We start from the raw sequence: 24,090 nt of genomic DNA, 5'->3' as shown, positions 1-24,090 counted from the left end.
AGAAAATGACTTTGGACAAGGTCTAGTACCAGCTCTTTTAAGTAGGGATGGATAAATAGACAGTTTTGATAATGAAATAGATGTGCTGCCCAAAGAAGTCCATGACTGTTAAGATGATCAGCAAGTAAAATGCCTTTGTTAATTTTTAATTTTGACCAGTTATTTGCTTTAATATATTGGTGGATGTTCACTGTCTTTAAAAAAAAAGTCACTCAGGTTACTCCCAGTTTGTCGCTGTGCTTTAATAGTTTTATTTTGCATAACTCCACATAGCTATTGTTGGTAGCTTTAGTTTTGTGAGTTCTTTTTACATTTGTCATAAAGCAAATAATAGTATAGAGTTAGCTTATTTTCACAATGCTTGGAAATAGTTTTTTTTTTATTTCTACATATGTTTTATAGTATATTTCTGTCAAGATATTCTTCCTTACGTAGAGACACAGATAAAATTTTGGATGACAGTTTTTACTTTTATTGCACTTTCTGGCTAACTGTTCCTTGGGTGCAAGATTATATATTGTAAGATATTTTGTGTATTGTGACTGCATAACTTGGTAGGTGTAATGTTGACATTCATTATTACATTAAAAACTTTTAAAAAGTTTTTAGTGCCATGTGTCTAATGCATTAAACTCCATTCTTTTTGTTCTATAGCATTTGACAACATTATTGGCATCCTCTGATATGCAAGTGGTGCTGGCAGTCCTTAACCTTCTATATGTATTTAGCAAAAGATCAAACTATATCACACGTCTTGGCTCTGACAAGAGGACCCCACTACTGACAAGGCTGCAACATTTGGCAGAGGTGAGTCTTGGGTGAAAACTGGAAAAACAAACATCACAACATATGGTTTCTTATCTTTTACTTAACTTTCTAACTTGAGTACAAGTATTTGGGACAGTTTCAAGAAGCATCAGTGTTCTTAACTATTAATTAAATTTGAAGCATTTCATTAGCTGCTCATGAAACAATCCTTTGTTCAAAACTGACAGTTCTACTTCGGGGAAGTTCAGAATTAAGGATTCTTTGTGAAAAAGAAGCATATGGTGGGAGGGAAAGGTCTAGATTTGAATCTTTGTTTGAAAACATTTTTATTATCTTGGAATTTCATATTAAGAATTTGGTACTTAGTGCTATAGTAGGTCATCAGTTTCTTTTCATGGTGGTAATTTTATTGAAATCAGGAGTTCTTACAGAAATATTCAACTGTATCCAAAGATTATGTGGTATTTCTAGAGGCAATTGGTAGCACAGTCAGGTTTGCTGTGAAGTTGTCTTAGAATTTTTTCGCAGGGTCATTATCTTAGTTACTGTTTTATTGCTGTAAGGAGACACCATGACCAAGGTAACTTTTAGAAGAGAGCATTTAATTGGGGTCTTGCTTACAGTTACAGAGGGTTTAGTCCATAACCATCATGGCAGGGGAGTGTGGTGGCTGGCAGGCATGTATGGTATGGAGCAATAGCTAAGAGCTTACATCTTGTTCTTCCACATTCAGGATAGCATGAAGTTCTCCTTCATGAGCCACTCCAGTGCTAGTGTTACAGGCAGAAGACTGAAGGCTTCTTTTAATACCTAACTTGATGTTTACTTTACGATTGTCTGAAAGTTTCAGGTTATTCTTAGGTTCATTACTTTGAAAACTAGTTCAACAAAAATTCTATGACTATTATGAAGATATGGAAAAAAAGTAATCATTTAATTCCAATGAGACCTTTAATGTTTAGACTTTTTTTCTTGGATTTGTAATTACATACACGAATACATGCAATCTCCTCTTCATTTCTGTTTTTCATCAGTGCTGGGGATAAAACATGGCTTTGCTCATTCTTGACAACACTACCACTGAACTACACCTCTGGCCATGCATCTTGCTTTCTTTAACATATAAGGAAAATAAAGCAGTTTTCAATATGGGATCCAGACTTCAAAAAAAAAAGTTAATCATTTGGCAAAATTGATAAAATTACACCGTGTTTGTAAGCAATCTCAGTTTAATTCAGTGGAATGCACACACTTAAAGAAATGAAAGTAGGAGGTATTGTTGAGAGAAAGGGTTTTGGTGGGAGAGAGAAGGGAAGGATAAGAATGGCTAATAGGAGCTGGGCATAGCAAGGCATGCCTTTAATTCCAGCACTCAGTAGACAGAAAAAAAAGAGAATGTAATTTATGTTAAAGATGACATTAACAGAGGATGAATTGGATTGTTAACATCTTATCTACTACTTAGAAAACAATTTGTTGGGAAGCAAAGTTAAAATATATTAAGGAGCTACATGCTAAAAATACAAATAATTGGCTTAAGATATAGTTTAGTTAGTTGGTAGAATGCTTGCCTAACATGCATCCCAGCACTTAAGAGGATCAGAAAATGAAGGTAAATCCTTAACTACATACCAATTTCAAGACCAATCTAGGATACAGGAGGCTCTGCCTCAAAGAAAGAACAAAAAAAAAAACATGCGTTTATAAAATCATTCTGCTGAAAGTGGCATGGCACACCCCTTTAAGTCTACCAGTTGGGCAGCAGGAGCAGTAGTTGGATGCTTAGTTGTTTGTAAGCCTGAGCTATATAGCAAAACAGAGGCGTGGGCAGAGAAAATAAAGCCAAATAGAGATAAAAGGGCTGTTTCCATGAAGGAAGAAACCAAATTCTTTTTCTGTGTAAACTTAAACTTTTATGTGAAAATTTTAAATACAGTCAGGTTATGCCATCTGTGGTTGTCTTAGTTTTCTTTCTGTTTGGGTAATTTTCAACTTTTTCCTATTATGAACATTTTCTGTAGTAAATGCCTTTCGTTCCTGAATATTTGGGCCATAATTAGCAACACTTGCTTTAAAAACAATTAGTAAATATTTGACCTTGTGCTTTACATGTTCTCATTTAACTTAATTATTTCTTCACTGGTAACCCCTATATGTATTTGTGGAAGTGTACTCTTTTGGTCAATCTAGCTACAATTTTGTTTGTTGAATATTGTTACTCTATCTCTTTGGGTTCCATGTTCCTTTGGGTTGCATTGACTATGCTTTATTTAGGATGAGAGTGTTGAGATACATAATTTTTAATTTTAGTTTGTGGGATTGTGCTCTCATTTTAACTTCATGATCAAGTATTTTAACTTCATGATCAAGTAGCGTCATGATTTTTTTTTTTTTCTCCTTGACTCATTGGAGTGGTTAAGAAAACTGTTTAATTACTATGTACTTGTGAATTTTCCAGATTACCTTTTGTGATAGATTCTGATTTTTTTTCCACATCTAATGACACTGTCATTGGTAGAGATTTGGTTTAAGTGTATTTAGAGTTGTTTTGCTACCTAACTTAAGGTCTATTGGGAGTGTTTTCAACGTCATGGAAATAATATATGTTCTAGTCTTATAGGTTCTGTATGTGTATTAGGTATAGTTAATTACGCTTTGGCATTGTTCAAGTTTTCAGTTTTCCTTTTTGGTCTAGTTAATTTGGCATTGTTCACGTTTTCAGTGTTTTTTTTTTTTTTTTTCTTTCTTGCCTGGGAATCAAAATTGATATCTTATTTTACAAATTATACTTTAAGTTAATACCAGCTTAAATTGTTGTTTTGTTGATCATGTGATTCATTGGATTGAAGAAACTAGGGTTCTGTATATACTCTGTAAGCACTCGACCAGTGAGCTTTACATCCTTACCCCTCCCCCCCACCAGGGTTTCTCTATGTAATAGCCCTGGATGTCCTGGACTCTGTGGACAAGGCTGGCCTCTAATTCACAGACATCCACTAGTCTCTGCCTCCGGAGTGCTAGGATTAAAGATGTGTACCACCACACCTCGTACACAAAACATTGCTCTTATTTCTATGTTTTCTTACTCTCTTTTTAATGTTGTTCCCTTTACAAACTACATATGTATGTATGTATGTATTATATCAACATAGATGTATAGTTCTTATGTAGTTAGCTTTTGCAAAGACAAGTTGCACATCAAAAGTATTGGACATATCTCACAGGAAGATTCTTGCTCTACAAGTATAAGGATCTGAATTGAATCTCTAGACCCACATAAAAATACCAGGAGTGTTGGGAAAGTTTATAATCCTAACACTTGGTATATAGAGACAGGTGGATATTTACAGCTCACTTGCCAGCCAGTGAAGCCTTACTTGATTAATTCTGGGCTAATGCAGGAGACTTTGTGTCAAATAAAACCATGTAGATACCACCCGAGGAAAACCCAGCTTTGGCTTTTGCCCTCCACAGGCATGAATTAACCAGAATTGTGTGCCTTGTCCTGGAAAGGCAGGGGCTACTTACTTACCGTATTTATCATTCAAAGTTTTCAACAAATTCCTGCCCTTGTGAAAGTTCCAAATTAAGCAAACTTAAAATAGCAGGCCATTTGAACTGGTCTTTCAGAAACTAAAACAATCAAATACTGTTATTGCATGAAAATTCATTGTCCTGAATGTGAACTATTGTTTACGGGGAGTGAATATAGGACAGGGTCAGGGCATGTTAAATATCAAAGTGCTAGTTTGCAAAATTCTTACAAGTTGACTCCAAACTGTTTGTCAAATGCATTCACACCTGTATTATAACAGGTAGGCTTTTGGAGTTCTGTGCTCTGCCATTTTCATTATTATCATTGCTATGAAAATACTTACTAGCCTGTTGAGAGGTAAAGTTTTTAGTAGGTTTTTCTAGCTTGTTTCTTAGTTTTCTATGGCGGTGATAATCACCACAACCAAGGTAACTTGTAAATTAGAGCTTATTTGGTGGGGGGTTCTTATGGTTATAGAGGGTTAGTGTCCACAACCATTAGGGCTGGGAGCATGGCAGTGAGCAGATATGGTACTTGGAGAAGTAGTTGAGAGCTACTATTTGAACCACAATCGAGAGATGGAGGGAGCTAATTGAATTTGATGTGGGCTTTTGTAAAATAAATATCACAGCCCATCCCCAGCGATACCTCCTTCAACAAGACCATCTGTCCTAATCCTTACCAAGTATTCAAATGTAGTCTGTAGTACAGGGGCCTTTTTCATTCAAACTACCACTTTCTACTCTGTTCTCTTAGGCTCACGGCCATGTAATGCAAAATGCATTTAGTACAACTTCTTAAAGTCTCCATAGTGTTTCATAGTGTCAACACAATTTAAAAGTCTAGTCTGTTCTCTGACTCAGGGAAATCTCTTTAATTGTAACCCCTTAGGAAGTCAAAATCAAAGCAAGTTACAACATACAACGGCATAGAATATACATTACCACTGCAAAATGGAGGAATGTAGGTTATAGTGAAGAAATACTGGATCAAACCATTATCAGCTCAAACTCAAAATCCTTGAACAACATGTCAAAGAACTTACATGGTTCTGCCCTAAAAACTTTGCTGACTGTGACATACTTCTTTCTTGGTTTGGTTCTACTTCCTGTATGCAGTTCTCCCTGGCAGACATTTCACAGCCCCATTCTGTGGCTTCTCAGAGAACTCCCCTGCCACAAACCTGGCTTCAGGGGCACCATATAAAATAAAACATTTAGTTTGGTGCTCTTGGTTTCAAAGGGTTAGATAGAGTTCATGATCATTGGTAAGGAGCATGGCAGCAAGCGGGCATGGTGTAGGAGCAGTAGCTGAGAGCTTATACCTTGACCCATAGTGATGAGGCAGAGTGAGCTAATTGGGACTGGGATTGGCTTTTGAAATCTCTAAGTCCACCCCTGGTGATACATCCCTTTGATCAACAACTACTTTCCAGACAGGTACACCAACTGGGAATCAAGTATTCAAACATAAGAGCCTGTGGTGGCCATTCTCATTCACAGTATGGTTTTCACTGAAGAACCTGAGATATAAAGCCCGAAAAATAATCTATTATGTATAACAAAATTTCAAAATTGCTGCCATCATCTGGAGAATTAATAAAAATGACCCACATTTTCTGTATTCTGTGCTAATAAAGACTTCAAAAAAGCTTAATTCTCTGGGATTAGGTAGATTTTTGTTTTATTCACCAGTAGTATTTTGTATTGGAGATCTCTGAATGGCCACTTCAGTGATATATACACTGTTTTGTAGATTTACTACAGATGTGGTGACATGATTGTATTTCTAAGGAAGGACATAATGAGATTATATATAGAGATATTACTATGTATACAACTTTTCCTGGTAGACAGACAGTTCAGTTGTGATTAGGACCCATACTGGATTTGTGAGAATTAGGTGAAGACATTTGTGTTTGACCTGGACCAGGCATGACTTACCTTAAGGCAAGAGTAGAAGTAGCTTATTAAAATTTACGGTTGTAGCTGAGATGACTAGCAATTATTGAAACTTAAAAATATTCTGTTCTTGTCAGGTGTGGTGGCATGTATTCTTTTAATACCAACAATAATTGGGCAGAGGCAAGTAGATCTATATGAGTTCTAGGCCATACACAGTTAGACCTTGTCTCAAAAAAAAAATGAATTGCTATTAACATCTTTGATATTGCAAAGGCCAGAGAAGATAGAGACAGGTTTATAAGCAAAATTATATGGCTGGAATTTGGGGTTTGGACGTTATTGGGAATTGTGCCATTTACTGTCATAGACACTTGTTTGAAAGCTTTTATACTTTGGTAGAAAAACATCTTAGTCAATGTTTGATTGCTGTGATGAGCCGCCATAAGCACAGCAACTCTTTTAAAGGAAAGTATTTAATTAGGGCTTGCTTACAGGTTCAGAGGTTTAGTTGAAAAACATGTTGGCATACAGGCAGACATGGTGCTAGTGAAGGAACATGAGAGTTCTACATCTGGACCCAAAGGCAGATGGTAGAGAGAGAACATTGGGCCTGACTTGGGCATTTGAAACCCCAAAGTTTAACCCCAGTAAGGCCACAACTACTTCAACAAGGCTACTCTGTATGAGTCTATATAGACCATTCTTACTCAAACCAATACAAAAAAGGGTATAGATGCTTAGAGCGTTTAATGTGGCTCTTGTCAAGAAAAAGTGTGGAGAAGGATGGAGAAGGATGAAAAATCAAAATGGTGAGAAAGACTAGCTATGACTGAATGTCAGCAAGCATGAATTCAGATATACAGAATGCAGTAGCTGGCCTTGCTGCTTTGTGCTCTTATCTTAAGCACTCTCAAAGAACCATGACGTAGATTTTACTGAAGAAACAAGAATTAGAGACACCACCTTGCTTTGAGTCTCAAAGTCTTGCTCTGTAAATGAGTTGAGTATTTTTTCATTAAACACTTTATAAGCATGACCATTGTGTTAACATTGTCTTTTTTTCTTTACTAAGAGCTGGGGTGGAAAGGAGAATGGATTTGGACTTGCAGAATGTTGCAGAGACTTGCATATGTTGGTGAGTAATTGTTTAGGATATAATATTGTCTCTTAATTGCCTTATTTAACAATGAATGTATGGGTATAAATTGATACCTAATATCAGGTCTTTTTTGTACAACCTGAGAAAAAATAATACATAATGGCTTTAGGAAAGGTGAGCTCTTACTGTTGATTATAGAGAAGAGAGTCTCAAAGAGAGAGTAGTATGTATTCATATACCTAGTTCTGAAATAAGGTGAATTTGTTGAATCAAATTGAATGTTTTTTTTTTTGTTCTTGTTTATTTTGTTTTGTTTTAACACCAAAAGTCTGGGAGTATGTAGTGCATATTTGCAATTTCTGTTTTGGGGAGATTGTGGGAAGATTACCAGATCAAGAGCAGCTTTGACCTCATGATATCTGTGTAAACATTCAAAACAAAAACCAAAAAGCACATTCACTTATGTCCTCACACATCAGAACTTGGAGCAGTGCTGATTGGAAGTAGTTTTGTTTATTTTTTTGTTTTTAGGATTACTTAAAACGTAATACAGGGGATTGGAGAGACAGCAGATCAAGAACAGTTAACTCACATTTGGTTTCCAGCACCTACACAGCAACTTAAAACATTTGTAACTGCAGGGCATCTGCTAGCCTCTTTTGACCTCTATAGGCACCAAGTACTCACATGGCCTAGTAGACATACATGCAGGCAAAACACTCATACAGATAAAATTTTTACAATATTTTTAAAAAATCTTAATGCTGATCAGTATTTGTTCGTATTTACCTCTTATCTCTCACTCATGCTCTGGTTACGGATTTAGGCTACCCTCCTACTGCTTTGCTGTATTTCAAGTAGAACTAGATATCTGTAAGGCACACTTGATGCCTAGGTTTTCATGTTTAACACCAAGTGGATATGATCAAATTTAGCTAATATATCTTCTGGAGATTTTTATACCTTAGTATAGCTTTTTTTTCTAGTCACAGAAATCTACATATTAGAGCACCTTCTTTCCTACCTTAGCTGGCATTCTTTAGTAAGTAGCCGTGAATGGATGTTGGTAATATTGGAGGCGTATCTTGTATGTTAAACTATTCAGTTTGGTGTTCCAATTTTGAGAACATAATACTTTATTTTAAAGAAGAGTCGGTCAATTCTAAACCTTGTTATTCATATAAATACTTTGTTGGTTTCTGTGGTGTCTGTTAGCTTTTTCAGTCCTTTCCTACATTAAGGTTGAGATCTGACATGTTAAGAGTTTGAACATTTTGTATTTTAAGTAGTAGATACACTTGCTGAATCATTTTAAAAGGTATATAGTGATAACATCATTGTGTTATCTTTCAAAGGAATGTTTTAATGGACAGGGGGCTATTATTGTAATTTCATCTGTTGGGTTACTTTTGTAAAGTCATAGGAAGATGTACTTTAAGGGTATAGATTATTTGATTTGGTGTGTACCTATGCAGAAGAACATGTAACATGTTCCAGAATGGTATAGAAATGAGAAATGAGTGTTTGATGCAATAGAAAAAGTGTAATAAGTTTTCACATGAATTCCCTTTTCCATTCTTTATCTGGTGCTTAGATTTTGACTGTGGTATTTGTTTCTCATTATTTCTTAAATTCAAAAGCATTACTACTTGGAAGTCTTTACCCCACCAAGAATAACTGTAGCTAAACTTTATGTATTAAAAGAGAAAAAGGTAACCTAGAAGTAAAAACAGATTTTTCTACCCTTCTCATTCTGCTTCCAACCAATGTCATCTAAAATGTGGTCAAGGCAAGGGATTAATGGCACTATTGATGTAGAATATACTGCCGTTGCGATGTGTTGTTCAAATACCTAGATCTTTGAGGAAGGCGTTGGAGATGTCTATGTCTAAAGTCAATTTAAGCTCTATGTCTTTTCTTTTATACACAGAAATATCCACCCAGTGCAACCACACTACACTTTGAATTCTATGCAGATTCTGGAGCTGAGGTCAAAATTGAGAAGAGGGTGAGTCTGATTGTTTTGTTGTGGTTTATAGAATCTCTTACTTTAAATGAGGGAATGTTTTGTTCTGTATCACTGTCCTATGAAGCTAGATGTACTTAGAAGCTTTTCAGCAATTAATCTTATGCTTCCTCACATTATTAGGTTTTATGTAGGAACCTGCCAAAAGATAAAGCCCCTTTTATTGATCACTGCCATATTCGTGTATTTTGCTCATAGTCTCAGTTGGCAAGCCAACCTAATGGTCTTGGATAATTGGGTTTCAGGTTTCTGTGTTTAAGCCAGCCTGCCTGTAAAACGCTCTTTATGTTGCTTGTAAAATCTTACTTAAATGGTGTGGTTGTTTCAAATTCCTTGAAGCTGCTAAGATTTTGTTTAGTGTAGAAATTCCCTAATGAATCAGATCTTTGTTCCAGTTTGATTATAGATTAAAGTTGTTTTCAGAACACCAGTCTCATGGATTCACTCGTTGGTGTAAATACTGAAATTTTGGAGGAACACAAAATAGGATATATGCCTGTCTAACAATGTTACAATTTAATACTAGTGTTTTCAAAGAAGCAATCTTGTGACTATTGTATGTGGAAAGTGGATGGTTTAGATGACTCTGAAATTACCTTTATTTTAAAGAGGTTGGCTTAAACCTAGAAAGACATTTTGTTCTCAGGTGGCTCTTACAGGGTATTTCGTGACCCCTAACAGCTCTTTTAACTTTTTAATTCCAGACAACTAGTAATACACTACATTATATTCACATAGAACAACTTGACAAGGTAAGAGAATTCTTTGACAACTGGTTAGTTAATTTTTGGTTGTAGGTAGCTTTGTTCCTAACTAATTTTTTCTAATACAGATTTCAGAAAGCCCTTCTGAAATAATGGAATCTCTTACCAAAATGTACAGCATTCCTAAGGATAAGCAGGTACAATATTGAAAAATACCTACCATCATATGGTAGTTTTCCAAATACTGATGATATGTGCTGGGCAAGCAAGAAGACATAGCAAAGTTGATGTACATTTAGAGTCTGACCATAGCAAATTAGCTACCCAGATTTGTTTTTTTTTTTTCTCCTAAGGCCATATTATGTGAGATTGGAAACATTAAATAAACTTGCAAGATGGCTCAAATGATTATCTAGTAGTGGTGGTAGGTTTCTCAACATTTTGAGAATTTGTGTTAGCCTTTTCTGTTCATTTTTGCAATGGTTAAATACTTACTTTATTGAAAATTAGAATTTTTTGAGTCATGGTTTCTCTGTGTAGACTTAGCTGTCCAGGACTTACTTTGTATGCCAGGCTGGCCTTGAACTCAATAGATGTGCCTGCCTCTGCTGTCCAGAGTGCTGGGATTACAGGCATGTACCACCATGCCTGGTGAAAATTAGAATTCTTAGTTATTTTCTGTCAGTGTAGTGACAGTTCTTGGCTTACCTTGAAATATTAGGATACTGAGAATCCCTGTTTTGTTACTCTGGTTTTGTCAACTAATCTCAAAGTGATACTAGTTAAGTTTTACCTTAGCAAATAGCAACAAACCATTTTACCAATCAGCCTAAAAGATAACAGCTGGAGGGAGGGCTTTGTAGTGATTTCCTAATAAGTTTTGTATCTCTACAGATGCTGTTATTTACTCATATAAGGCTGGCCCATGGCTTTTCTAATCACAGGAAGCGATTACAAGCTGTTCAGGCCAGATTGCATGCAATATCTATATTAGGTAAGAACACACTAATTAAATGATCCTAATTAGGCAGTTTGAACTTGATTTCTAATGAATGTCATCTGTCCTTACTATTATAAGGCTTTATTATGCCAACTTAAATTATAAAATTATCTGCATTCACAAGGATTACTGTAATCATTCATCAATTTGAGCTTTTTTATGTACCAGAAAAATAAAACCTTTATTGCCACGTCACATGGGCTTGGTTGTCATCATCATTTTTTTTGAAAGATTTATTTATTTATTATTTACACAGTATTCTACCTGCACTCCAGAAGAGGTCACCAGATCTTATTATAGATGGTTATGACCCACGGTGTGGTTCCTGGGAATTGAACTCACGATCTTTGGAAGAGCAGCCAGTGCTCTTAACTTCTGAGCCATCTCTCCAGTCCCCTGGCATCATCATTATTAAAAATGTATAATATACACATAGTCATCTTACTGGTCCCTACCCTTCCTCTTGATAGTTCCTCTTCCAGTTTTCCCATCTTTTCATAGGTATAACTTTGAAGTCTGAAGATAAATACTCTGTACTTTTACTCTGGTATAGTAGATTAGAAAAAAACACAGGTGTTCTTTAGTTTTTAATTATGCAGGATTCTAAAAGGCCATCTTCATATGAGCATATAATGTACTTTGAGCATATAATTGTTATAGCTGATTGCACTCCTCTTTGGCCAAATTCACTTCTGTTTGTTCCCTAGACTTCTTTTTAGACTATTATATCGTCAGTACACAAATGATTTTATTTATCTAAAGTCTAAGACATACAAATGGGAGAAGACATGTTACCTGTTGTCTCAAGTTGCATCCATTTTCCTGTAAATGACACATGATCTTTATATAGAAATCATAGGGTTTTTGTTTGTTTTTCAGCTGCTTGTTTGTTTTGAGACTGTTTCTCTGTGTAATGTTTGCTGTCCCAGAACTCACTCTGTTGACCAGGTTGACCCTCAAATTCAAGGTTCTGGGATTAAATTTGTGCACCCCTGCCACTCAGCTGAAACCGCTATTTTCGTTTTTGCTTGTTTGTTTGTTTGTTTTATACTTTATTATAATTTATTCAGTTTGTATCCCAGCTGTGGCTCTTACCGTTTTGAAGATTGTATAGCCACACATTGCATTGTCTCAGTCAACTTCAGTACTTTATGTTGGGACTATATTTCTAAGCTATTCTAAGAATTGAAAGAAAGCCTGTCATGTGCTAGGCACATTAGAAGGTATAAAAGGCCAAGTACAGCTATTACTACCTACCTTCATTTAGTTTTTGCTTACTTACTCTTAAAGCTGAGCATCTTGTCATGAAATCTTTTTTTTTATTTGTGTCCATATCTAGTATAACTTATGTAATTCTAATGATTACCTAAAAATGTTTAATAAGAACTTAATGTACTCACATCTCAACCATTTTCTTAGAGTGTATGTTCAGTATTAACCTCAGTGTATAATTCAGCAAAAGTGTAATAATGCATTTTCTTTTTTTAATTTTTAATTTTTATTTTTTTATATAAATTACAGTTCATTTACCTTGTATCCCAGCTGTGGCCCTCTATCTCATTCCCTCCCAACCCCCCCCCCCCCCCCCCCCCTCCCCCCCCTTCCCCTCTAATTCCCCCATAGGGGGGGGCCCCCCCCCCCTTTCTTCTGCCCCTAAATAACTCTTTTTTTTTTTTTTTTTTACAAAACAGCTGAATAAAATTCTTTTGTGTTTATGTGCTACGTACAGTTCCATTGTCCACTTATCAGGTGACCTACTGATCCCATTCCTAGTTATTTATTGCATTTTCTTTTTTTAAAAAAGTTTTATTTATTTTATGTATTTGAGGGCTCTATCTACATATACATCTGGACGCCAGAAGAGGGCACCAGATCACATTATAGATAGTTGTGAGCCACCATGTGGTTGCTGGGAATTGAACTCAGGAAGAGCAGACAGTGCTCTTGAGACAGGATCACAGTATATAACCCTATATCCCAGAACTCACTGTTTAGACCACGCTGGCCTTGAACTCGCAGAGATACTACCTGCCTCTGCCTCCCTAGATTAAAGACACCTGGCTAGATTATACACATTCTAAACTTTTAGTAGTGTCGTACAAGCTTGCCACCGAATCTACAGTAGTCATAAATACTCTGTTATAAAAGCTATTTATGGTGAAAACAAAGGACGAGGTCTGAACCTATATCCAAAGTTCTATTAAGTAGTGATGTTAGAAAAATCTTTGCTCTTTTCCTACAAAGTTTCCCAAAATCCTTCCCGAAGACTACTATAATTTTAGTAGGGAAATAGGTGTGTATATAGATCTTACCAAAGTCTGTCATAATTTAGTGATGTTTTTTAACCTTTTTATGCTGGTGTTATCCAATGGTGGCTTAATAACTGCATTTCTACCAAAGTCTTTGTTTCTCTTTTGCAGTCTATTCCAATGCTTTGCAAGAGTCAGCAAACAGTATCTTGTATAATGGCTTGATAGAGGAGTTAGTAGATGTCCTTCAAATAACAGATAAGCAGCTTATGGTAAGTATGTATGAATACCTACAAATATGTATATCTGCCTTTGTTTCTTTCTTTGATTATTATTAAACTATCATTATTAACGAATACCAGAATTGTGGTGTTAATCTCCACCAATCTCTGTCTCCTCAAATAGTTTTAGTAAAATTACTTACATTTTGAGTTTGAGATAGCACTACTTTGGTTCAGTTATTCATGTACTTTTGACTCTGTTTACTTTGTACTTAAAGGAAATTAAAGCTGCTTCTTTACGAACATTAACATCAATTGTGCATTTGGAGAGAACTCCCAAGCTCAGTAGTATTATTGACTGTACTGGAACTGCCTCCTACCATGGATTTTTGCCTGTGCTTGTGCGGAACTGCATTCAAGCTATGATTGGTAAGTTTGCATGGTAATTATCCTAAGAACAAGAAGCTCTTGAACTTTTCATTGTTTAACAATGTGATAGCTTAATACCAAATTCTGGGCGCTTTTTTTTTTTTTTAACTATCCTTTTCCCAACTTCTTTTGTAGATCCTTCCATGGACCCATATCCCCACCAGTTTGCTACTGCTCTCTTCTCCTTTTTGTACCACCTGGCCAGCTATGACGCTGGTGGTGAAGCCTTGGTCTCCTGTGGAATGATGGAAGCCTTACTAAAGGTAATCTACTTTTCTAATGTAATTGTGGCTGAATCAACTAGGAATACAAGTTGTGACTTATTTACAATAATTAATAAGCATAGGAAGCTTATCCTAAAAGAGTTATAGTTCTAGTTCTGGTTATCACATTATCAAAATGTATCTAATACCAATACTAAAATATTTTTTAAAGATATTTTTATAATCCAGCATAATTTGGTAGCCCTGGGTAAAGATGGTGCTACATGTTAGTGTGACATTAGGTATGACTCTAAGAAAGAAAATGTATATAAGGATACTTGAAAATTTTTGCTTTAATTGTAATTGGGTTTCATTTGATTGGTTGGTGGTACTTTGAGGAAATGGTTCATGCTGTCTATTGCTGGCTTACATTAAACTAAGCAGTTTTATTTATTTTTAATTAAATGTTGTCCACCTGGCCTCAGAGGAGGTTGAACCCAGCCTTTGAATTCATAGCACTATTATTTGACCAAGCACAAAACCTAAGGCACGTGTTCTTCTCTTCCCTCTGTTTTCATGCTATACTTTCTCACAGGGACTTGAGCACCATATCTGTGCAAAGGAATATACTTTTTTTGTAGTTCCCCTTTTAAATAACTGTTTTCTTCTCTCTCTCTTGTAGGTCATAAAGTTTCTTGGTGATGAACAGGACCAGATAACATTTGTCACCAGAGCTGTCAGAGTGGTTGACCTCATCACCAACCTGGACATGGCAGCTTTTCAGTCTCATAGTGGTCTTTCTATCTTCATCTATAGACTTGAGGTATTACTGTCTTAAGAATCACTTTGCATAGACTTCATTTAGTTCCAGTGAGTGCTGAGTCTAGGAATTTTCCCAACTACCCTAAGTAACCACCTTATCTCTCTTACGTTTCTATTAACTGAATTTATAATCTGCTTGATATTCTTTAATTACAATTTTTTAATCCCTGAAATGTATAGGATTTTTAAAATATTTTCCCTCGATTATAGCATGAAGTAGATTTGTGTCGAAAAGAATGTCCTTTTGTGATCAAGCCAAAGATCCAGAGACCTAGTACCACTCAAGAAGGAGAAGAAATGGAAACTGATATGGATGGTAATTAACAAGTTATTAAGTCAATATTTTTGTGTATGAGATTTTTCTTTATCCTGCCCCAATTTTAGTTCTTCCTCATAAATTAAGAGGTACATGGATTTCCAGGTATTTTCATTATTTTTTTGTATAGGTGATGCATGAATTGTTTGGAATAGTATGAGGTACAGCAGTTGGTAGAGCTGCGGTAGACCACTAAAGTCACTCTGCAAATTACTTAATAATTCATGTTTTTAATGTGTTGGTTCATTATCTTATTCACACCACTAAAACTAAATACGATCTCCAGAGTTTAAATATTGTCTGTTTTACTACTATAGTACCATATATCCTAGATATTTAATATGCTTGATAAATTACATGGAGATTATAAACTCTTAACTGGGACCTTGAAACAGTATCTGGTTGATTTAAGAAAGATGGGAAACTTAAAGTGGTTATTGTTTGTGGATATTTTAAGTGATAAAACCAGAAATAAAAAGCTAGATCATCTTAGTTTTCATGTGTATTATTGTAACACTTCCAACTCTCTCTTATTAGATAATAGAATAAAAAGAAAAACTGGTCCCCAAAACAGCTTTCTTAGAATTTGCCATACTCTTGTCTTAATGACCCAGATTATTATTGCATGTATCTATTATGCTTATGATAAAGATAATAGAAATATAAAAACACAATTTTCTTAACAGTAAATCATAGTATACTATTTCTTTTGGTAAAGATTCTGACACCATCTGAAATGCTTGGTTCTGTAAGTTTGCAACTGGAGACCAGGAAACAAGTATATAAAACTAATCCAAGAGATTTGTTGTATTCCTAAAGAAATTACATATTCAATGCAAAGAAGGTTGCATATTTGTGAGTTTGTGCTTGCTTCTTGTATAAGTAGGTACATACATGTATAAAAATAACTTGAAAAATGTAAACACTAAAGGGGCTCTTACTACATACATCCCATAAATTGTAGAGAATAAGTATTTGCATTTACACGTTAAAAATTATTTTCTTCAATGGTATAAAGGAAATGTAATTGCTTACTCTAACTCTCCAATGTAGTTACTAATTTAATGGCTCTTTCCACCCTTGTTATGTCCTTTCCATGCTCACCTTTACATGTATGTAGTTTTTAGTACAGAAAGATGAAAGCATAGCCATGTTCACTTGCATTGCTCATTCTATGTTTCATAGATATCCTTCCCTTTTATCATCAGTGCTTTTTATAATTGTTAATTAACTTCCTTTAATAGGCTCTACTTACTACCTACCACCTACCAATAATATACAGAGTTGCATGTTTTTTATCATTCATCTCATCTCAGTGGAAGAAGTTTTCTCAGAAATCTTTCTTGGTACCTTTTATTCTAATTAGTTTCTTTATCATAACTTGTACTTTAGTTGCAGATGTAACTATGGAAAGCAGTCCAGGCTCATCCATATCTATGGAGCACCGGCTGGATGTTGAATTAAGGGCATCAAGTTCCAACAGCAGCACTAGCATCTCTGGCCCTGCCCCAGGTCCTGGCCCTGGCCCTGGCCCTGGCCCTGGCCCTGGCCCTGGCCCTGGGATTGGCCCTGGCCCTGGCCCTGGCCCTGGCCCTGACCCTGGCCCTGGTCCTGGCTCTGGCCCTGGTCCTGGCTCTGGCTCTGGCCCTGGCCCTGGACCCCGTCCTGGTGCGTAGACACAGTGACTGACTTACTAATCTAGTGAAGAAGAGGGCTTTACGAGGCACTTAATGGTATACTTGAGGTTATCTTATAAGAACATGTCCTGTAACATTTTATGGTCTTCTGGCACTTTGCACATTGATTATAAGCATAGACATTTTGGAGGGTAGATAATATACAAAAGAGGAGCTAAGTGAAGTTTAAAGTTTAATCTTTTTATTTTATAATATTTTTTCCTACTTTTAAAAATTTTACGTCTCTTAATTTTAATTCTGATCTTGTGCCATCCTTGACAATTTAATTTCCACTTTCAAAATACTCTGTCCAATGTCCAGAGATCTCACTTTTTGAATGTCTTGTAGTTTTGCATTAGTAGATGTAGACGGGTCTCTTAATACATGTCTCATGTACCTATTCACTGATTTAATGTTGAACTCAATATGACGTTGCCTTTTTCTTATGCCAGGAGTCCAGTGTATTCCCCAACGAGCAGCACTTCTCAAGTCCATGTTGAATTTCCTCAAGAAGGCCATTCAAGACCCTGCTTTCTCAGATGGCATACGGCATGGTATTTTGATTATGTATACTATTTTCTAAGACTTCTTGATTATTGGTAAATTGAGAGCTTTTTGTTACTTGATTATCATGTTTGTTAGACATGAGTATTATTTACACATGTCCCCTTTCCCTCCTTTCCCAACCTAAACTCTGATCATTTCTATCCTATCACCACCTCTCTCACAATCTTCGTGTCTGTTTTTATTTTCACCCATTGTTAAAGCTTACTGCATGAACAAAATAAAGGGCCGTGTCAATTAGAGGTCACTAGATTGGAATCAATGCAGATTTATTTACTACAGTTTAACATACTGTTACCTATTACCCATCTTTATGCCTCTCCTAGACTGATCACACTCTTTGTACATATTTCTTTTAGTGATGGATGGTTCTCTACCTACCTCTCTGAAACACATCATCAGCAATGCAGAATACTATGGCCCATCACTCTTCCTCCTAGGTAAGTGGAATTGAAAGTGGGGTTCAGGCTGAATGTGCTGGCATGCATCTATAATCTTAACACTCACATGGAGGCAAAAGGCACCAGATCTTTGAGTTCAGTGCCAGCCTGCTATACATACAAGCTTTTAGAACTCCCTGAAAGCTGGATTGTGCTAGAGTACTTAACCTCACTTGTACAGAGCCCTTATTTTTATCGTATTCTGGCATCACAAAAGCAAATTGAAATTCCACTTAGAATTCTATAAAGGAAGTTAGTGAGAGATAAAATAATGGCAGAATCTTTGAACCTAGTGGAGTATGCATTTTACAAACAGTTTGAGCAGTTTGGGCAGAGATTTGTAGCTATTAAGACTTTTGCTTCTTTGTTATGAGACAATCGAAGAATCTCTATGTTTCTATCTTATGATCTTGGAAAAGTTTACTTGTTTTGTTAGGATTTCTTAGGATATTTTATCTAGTTTTGTTATCTATAAATAGTATTCCTTTAGTACCCTATCCTTTTCCCTATCTTACTGCACAAATATTTCTGATGCAATGTTTGAATATAAGTGGGTATGGCCTTTTCCCTTTCTCCTTTGTGAATTTAAAGGGAAAAACATTCAATATTTTACCATTAACTATGATGTTAACTAAAGATTTCATGTTAAAATTTTCCATTTGCTTATCTGGTTAGGAAATTTTCTTATAAGAATTACCTCAGATCAGGGAAAGTCTTTCCAAGGTTAGGTTGGTATAGTAGAACTGTAAGTAATCCTTGGGTATGATTTTTAAAAATTTGTTACTTGCATAGTTAGGGAAGTCCAAGGCTAGGGGGTGAGTATGTGGCATTCTCTAGAAGTAAGCTCAGAATGTAGCAAGTTCATAGCTAGTAGTTGTTTTGTTTGGTTGGTTTACTTTAGGAACCGGGTGGGTTAGAGTGCTGGAGGTGGAGGTGATGGTACAGTACAGTACAGGATAGGCAAGTGCCCTAACACTAAGCTGTTCCTTTTTATTACAAGATGGAGTATCAATAAATTGCCAAGATTAGTCTTGAATTCACTGACATTCCAGCAAGGTTTTAACTTGAAATTTTTTGCCTACAACTCCTGAGAAGCTAGGATTTCAGATCTGCCATAAACCTGGCATTTGGGAAAGTTTTTAAAAAAGAGAATACATGTACTTGAAGGTTATCCCAATTGGTATTGATGAGAGCACTGTGATGCTGTAGACAGCAAATGAAACTAGATCATTGATTAAATCAAATATGGTTGTGTACATTCTATTCTGGTGATCTTTTGTATTAGCATAATTCCTGTAAATAATTCACTAATGACCAAAATGTGTGTAGTCAACCCACTGTAATTGTACCAATTTTCAGTTTGGTTCCCTGAATACAATAGTCATTTACTTCAGATAGGAGATGGTGGAGAGAAGTCAATGTGGATGTGAGGACCTTTTGGAGCATTTTAAAAATAAAATGTACTCTTTGGGTTTTTTTGGTTATTCACTGAACTCTATGCTGGCATAAGATAGTCTGTATCTTAAAGGGACCTCTTACTGCACATGGGTCAATATGAAAAAGTATAGTTCAGTGACTACAAATCAGACATTCTAGAAACTACACTATTGTCAATTACTGAGGATTTCTGTTTTATTTTTGTTTGTTTTTGTTTTTTTGCCATAAATTAGAACATTGTCTGAATAGCCTCAATGAGTTGAGCCCCTGTTAATGAACCAAAACACGTTTGCATTTACTCTTTTTTTTTTTTTAAGTGAAACTCGATGAAATAAGGTATACTAGGTAGTTGGATCTATGATATTCTCGGTACTAAATATCATTAGCACTACAGGTCAGGTCCTATAAAGGCTTTGGAGTTGTGACAAAGAAAAATCAGCCTATGGTAGATTGAAAGGTAGTTTCTAGTGGGAAAATTTTTTATCAGAGCAGACAGAATACAACTAACATAGGCTCAACAGAATAGCATTGTACATGATTTTAGTTAGGCATCTGGGACAGATAGGATTCATGAAAGGGAAATTAAGGAGGATACAACATCAAGGTGAGTGTCCTGCAGTAATTTCATGCTGAAAACCACCAAATAATTAATTTGACATTTCTTACCCTGTCCCCAATCCTAAGTTCTTGGTCTTCACTCTTTTTGAGACAGGGTTTCTCTATGTAACTTTGGCTGTCCTGGCCCTCACTCTGTAGACCAGGATGGCCTCAGACTCAAGAGATCTACCTGCTTCTGCTTTCTGAGTGCTAGGATTAAAGGCGTGTGCCACTACCACACAGGTTTGGTCTGTACTCTTATATTTACTTTTGTCCTCTTTATTGTCTTTTCATTAATCTCATACTTTCTTAGGCAGTCACCTTCTACCTTAAATGCAGACACTTTTAAGAAACCATTGTCCATTTTGCCATTTTATGTTCAGATGTTGTTTAGAAGGCCACTATGCCTATATTAGTACTTTCTGCCTGGATAAGACTCCGAGTTTCAATACCTCTCTTTTTAGGGACATGGCCAGACTCATTTATGTGCTCTAATGAGAGCACATAATAATAATAAATAGGGTTAGCAGTCGCATGGTAAGAAACTCATGTTTTTAAAAGGGCTTGTTAGTGTTTGGTTCATATCCCTGGGGAGGGGGCAGCTGCTCTCTTCTGAAGGGAAATGGGGGAGTGGATCTAGGGGTAGGAGGGAAGTGGGAAGGGTGCAGGTAGAGTGGAGGGAGGGAAACTGTTGTTGCTATATAATGTATGAGAAGAATAAACATAAAAATAAATGATCACACACATAGCTTACATTATTGAGGGCACAAAGGTGCCCTCAGTATGCCATGGTAAAAGAGGTATTTACTTGTTGGAAGATTCCCAGTAGCAGTGAGTCTAGTTTTAGAATAGGACACATTTGGGACACAAGAATTTGGATAGTACCAACAACATGGGGAACTTAATGACATTTAGTCTAAAATTCAATAGCCTAAGATCTTTGGTGACTAGAAAGAAAGTCTTAGTGAGTCAGTTAGAGCCAAGACAAAGGACAATACGATTTTATTAAAATTGGAAAGTAAGAGCAAACAGTTAAGGCATAGCTTCTTAAACTTTAGACTATAATTCCTTAAGGAGGGATTACATAACTGAATGTAAGCATCACAAAAAGTTGGCAATGATTTAAAAGCAAATATGTGCTGAATCTGAGGTTTTGCACCACAGTGCTTCACCAAGACCTTGTTTCTGAATATACATCATGTACTTTTTATAAGTGTATGGCATCACATCATGTAATGCTAACAAATGCTTCTGAGTCATTGGCGCATATTTTATTGTGTATAGAATTTTCTGCTCTTAAACAGAAAAGTACAATGGTTTGATTATGGCAGAAAAAAAAAACACCCTTAGTATTTTCCTACCATCTTTTCTCGACAAACAATTATCAAGTTGCTATGTGTTTTGCTTGGATTGTTTTGTTTTATTTTAATTGATGTTTAAGGCTGGGCATAGTGGCTGTTGGCTGTAATTCTGTTGCTTGGGCGGTAGAGTAGAAGCAAGAAGATACAGTGTCATCCTAGACTATCTGAGGCTCCCCTATCTAAAATACAACAATGATAATTATTAGTTGCTGTCTTGAGTTTAATAAAAATACATATTAAATTAATTTTGACTTGGGATTAGGACAAATTTCCAACAATTCTTGAAACGGTCCTAAACACACTTAAAACCTTTTCTCAAATCAGCATTCTTAGCACTGAAGGTTTTAAAATCAAAAGTTCTATCAATTCTGGAAAATGTTGAAGCTGTTCAATATCTTGTGTCAACTGTTAGTCAAGATTGTATTTGATATGTAAAAATAAGCACACTTTAAAAATGGATTTAAATTTTTTTCAGGAAAACACATCCCAGACATGGGGTTAGAGAGAAAGAGTTCAGTGGTTAAAAACACTTGCTGCCAGTCCTGAAGAAACCTGATAAGCTAGGGTCCAGATGGAAGGGGAGGAGGTCCTCCCCTATCAGTGGACTTGGAAAGGGGCAGGGAGGAGATGAGGGAGGGAGGGTGGGATTGGGAGGGAATGAGGGAGAGGGATACAGCTGGGATACAAAGTTAATAAACTGTAACTAAAAAAAAAAAAAAAAAAAAACTTGCTGCTCTTCCAGAGTACTAGAGTTCTGTTCCCAGCTCCCAGTTGAGGTTTGCAACCATCTGTAAATACAGCTTGAGAGAATTCAACACCTTACACAAACACATGCATGCACACACACAAAGACAAGAGAGCTGTTGACCCCAAGTAATTGTCACATAATCTGCTTTTTCACTGCCATTTATGGCAAATCTGAAATGTTTCACTCACCATCTTAAATGAAAACTTGATTTCTTTTAGGAATTAAATATTACCACAAGCAGGTTTGTTCTTTCCTAGATGGTTTAGAGAAACTGTCTATAAACCATTTTGTAAATATTTAAAATATCTGATAGTCATTTTGAATACACATTTCTGAATATTGTGCGTGTTAAAGTGGTCTAATCAGTATGCGGTTTTATGTGCAATGCTAATGTGTACTTTTTGAATCCTGATTTCTAATTTAAATTTACTAAATAATCCTATAAAACAGTTTATTCAGATTCATCAGTTAGGTTTGCATTCACTTTACCCCAGAAAGCCTGCATTAGTATGTGTGCTTAATCAGACAAGACGCGTTGAAGAGGTTAGGGTGATAGGAAAACTGACCTAATTACATGTGAAAATACCAAATTATATACCAGTTATATAAAGATGTGCTGGTAAAATGTCTTCAAGGATAGTCACTAAAATTCTTCATATTTATTGAACTATACTTGGTATTCTACTGGAATATTATTTTTGTTTCAAGTTTAAATTGTTAAACATCTAGTGTATATGTTTTAAGTTTATTTGCTTTTAATGCCTGTGAAGAGTCTCAGTTCCCCATATTTTTCTCAACTTTTTTTTTTAGCTACTGAAGTGGTGACTGTGTTTGTATTTCAAGAGCCATCACTGTTGTCCTCACTCCAGGACAATGGGCTGACAGATGTCATGCTACATGCACTGCTCATCAAAGATGTGAGTTCATTTTACTATTCTATAAAGAGTACCTCATTTATACCCCTTTTCTCAGACACATATGCACATGGTTTAGAAGCAAGTGATAAAATAAATTCTCTGTTTTGTATGTATGTTAAATACAATTGTGATCTGGTTGTCAATCTCTTCTAGTCCTTGGTGTGGTACCCCTAGCTCTGTTTTCTTTGCATATGTACGTAACCGTTTTTGAGTTATGTTTAAACCCTCTTTGTCTTCTCTAGGTACCTGCTACAAGAGAAGTCCTTGGTTCCCTCCCAAATGTATTCAGTGCACTTTGCTTGAATGCCCGAGGTCTTCAGTCTTTTGTACAATGTCAGCCATTTGAACGTCTCTTCAAAGTTCTTCTATCTCCTGATTACCTCCCAGCCATGCGGAGGAGGAGGAGTTCTGATCCCCTTGGTGAGTTGTTACTATTCCTTTTATAGAAAGTTGGTTTTGGCAAGGAAAGTTTTCTTTCTGCTGATCATTTCCCTGGCTAGGTGTGCTCAGCCTAATGGGAGTTAGCCCATGTATTTATTCTATTGTTACAGGTAGGAAGGAATACTTTATTCTTAGCCTCTCTTCTTACTGTATTTCCATGATTCCAAATAACTAGTTGACTGTTCTAATAGTGGGTAAGAAACAGGTATAGGGACCAGTGGCGCATTTTCAAGTCCACCATCTAAGTCTATAAAAGTGGAAAATGAGTCTGTTGTGCACAGGTATTTCTATTTTCTCTTAAATAGTCAGAGATAACTAGTGGTTTTTTTTGTTGTTGTTTTGTTTTGTTTTGTTTTCCTGTGTATTTGAGTCTAGATTGGTGAGGTAGAAGAAAATGTTTGAGAAATATTGTAGTTTGCAAGTGTACTTTCTTACTTAGGAGGCTGATAATGACTTTAGTCTAGGCATTTTAATCTAGCCTGGGCAACGTTGTGAGGGGACAGCACAACAACCTTCATATCCTACCGCTCATTTCCATGTCATAAGTAAATGTATTTCATACTTAAATCCATCCTTTTGTCTTGATCATTTTTTATGGAGACAGCCAAAGGGTTGTTCTGTTTTTTTCTACTC

At 35.9% G+C, this 24,090-nt stretch overlaps 1 protein-coding gene across 1 annotated transcript in view; it reads left to right on the top strand.

Annotated features, from left to right (window-relative positions):
* Window positions 1-24,090, top strand: part of Huwe1 (HECT, UBA and WWE domain containing E3 ubiquitin protein ligase 1) — a 138,242-nt gene that overhangs the window by 40,194 nt on the left and 73,958 nt on the right. The window contains 16 exon segments of the mRNA XM_055617925.1: window positions 655-807; window positions 7,280-7,342; window positions 9,237-9,314; window positions 10,037-10,084; window positions 10,165-10,233; window positions 10,931-11,030; window positions 13,457-13,557; window positions 13,785-13,935; window positions 14,071-14,198; window positions 14,821-14,961; window positions 15,171-15,276; window positions 16,669-16,944; window positions 17,405-17,506; window positions 17,876-17,956; window positions 22,910-23,016; window positions 23,259-23,436. Coding sequence (XP_055473900.1) covers window positions 655-807; window positions 7,280-7,342; window positions 9,237-9,314; window positions 10,037-10,084; window positions 10,165-10,233; window positions 10,931-11,030; window positions 13,457-13,557; window positions 13,785-13,935; window positions 14,071-14,198; window positions 14,821-14,961; window positions 15,171-15,276; window positions 16,669-16,944; window positions 17,405-17,506; window positions 17,876-17,956; window positions 22,910-23,016; window positions 23,259-23,436 — 1,882 coding nt within the window.

Source organism: Psammomys obesus, unplaced genomic scaffold, assembly GCF_907164565.1.
Source record: "Psammomys obesus unplaced genomic scaffold, mPsaObe1.curated_primary_1811, whole genome shotgun sequence".
NCBI lineage: Eukaryota > Metazoa > Chordata > Mammalia > Rodentia > Muridae > Psammomys > Psammomys obesus.
The sequence above is the reverse complement of the archived record's forward strand: the minus strand, read 5'-3'. Positions and strand labels throughout refer to the sequence as shown.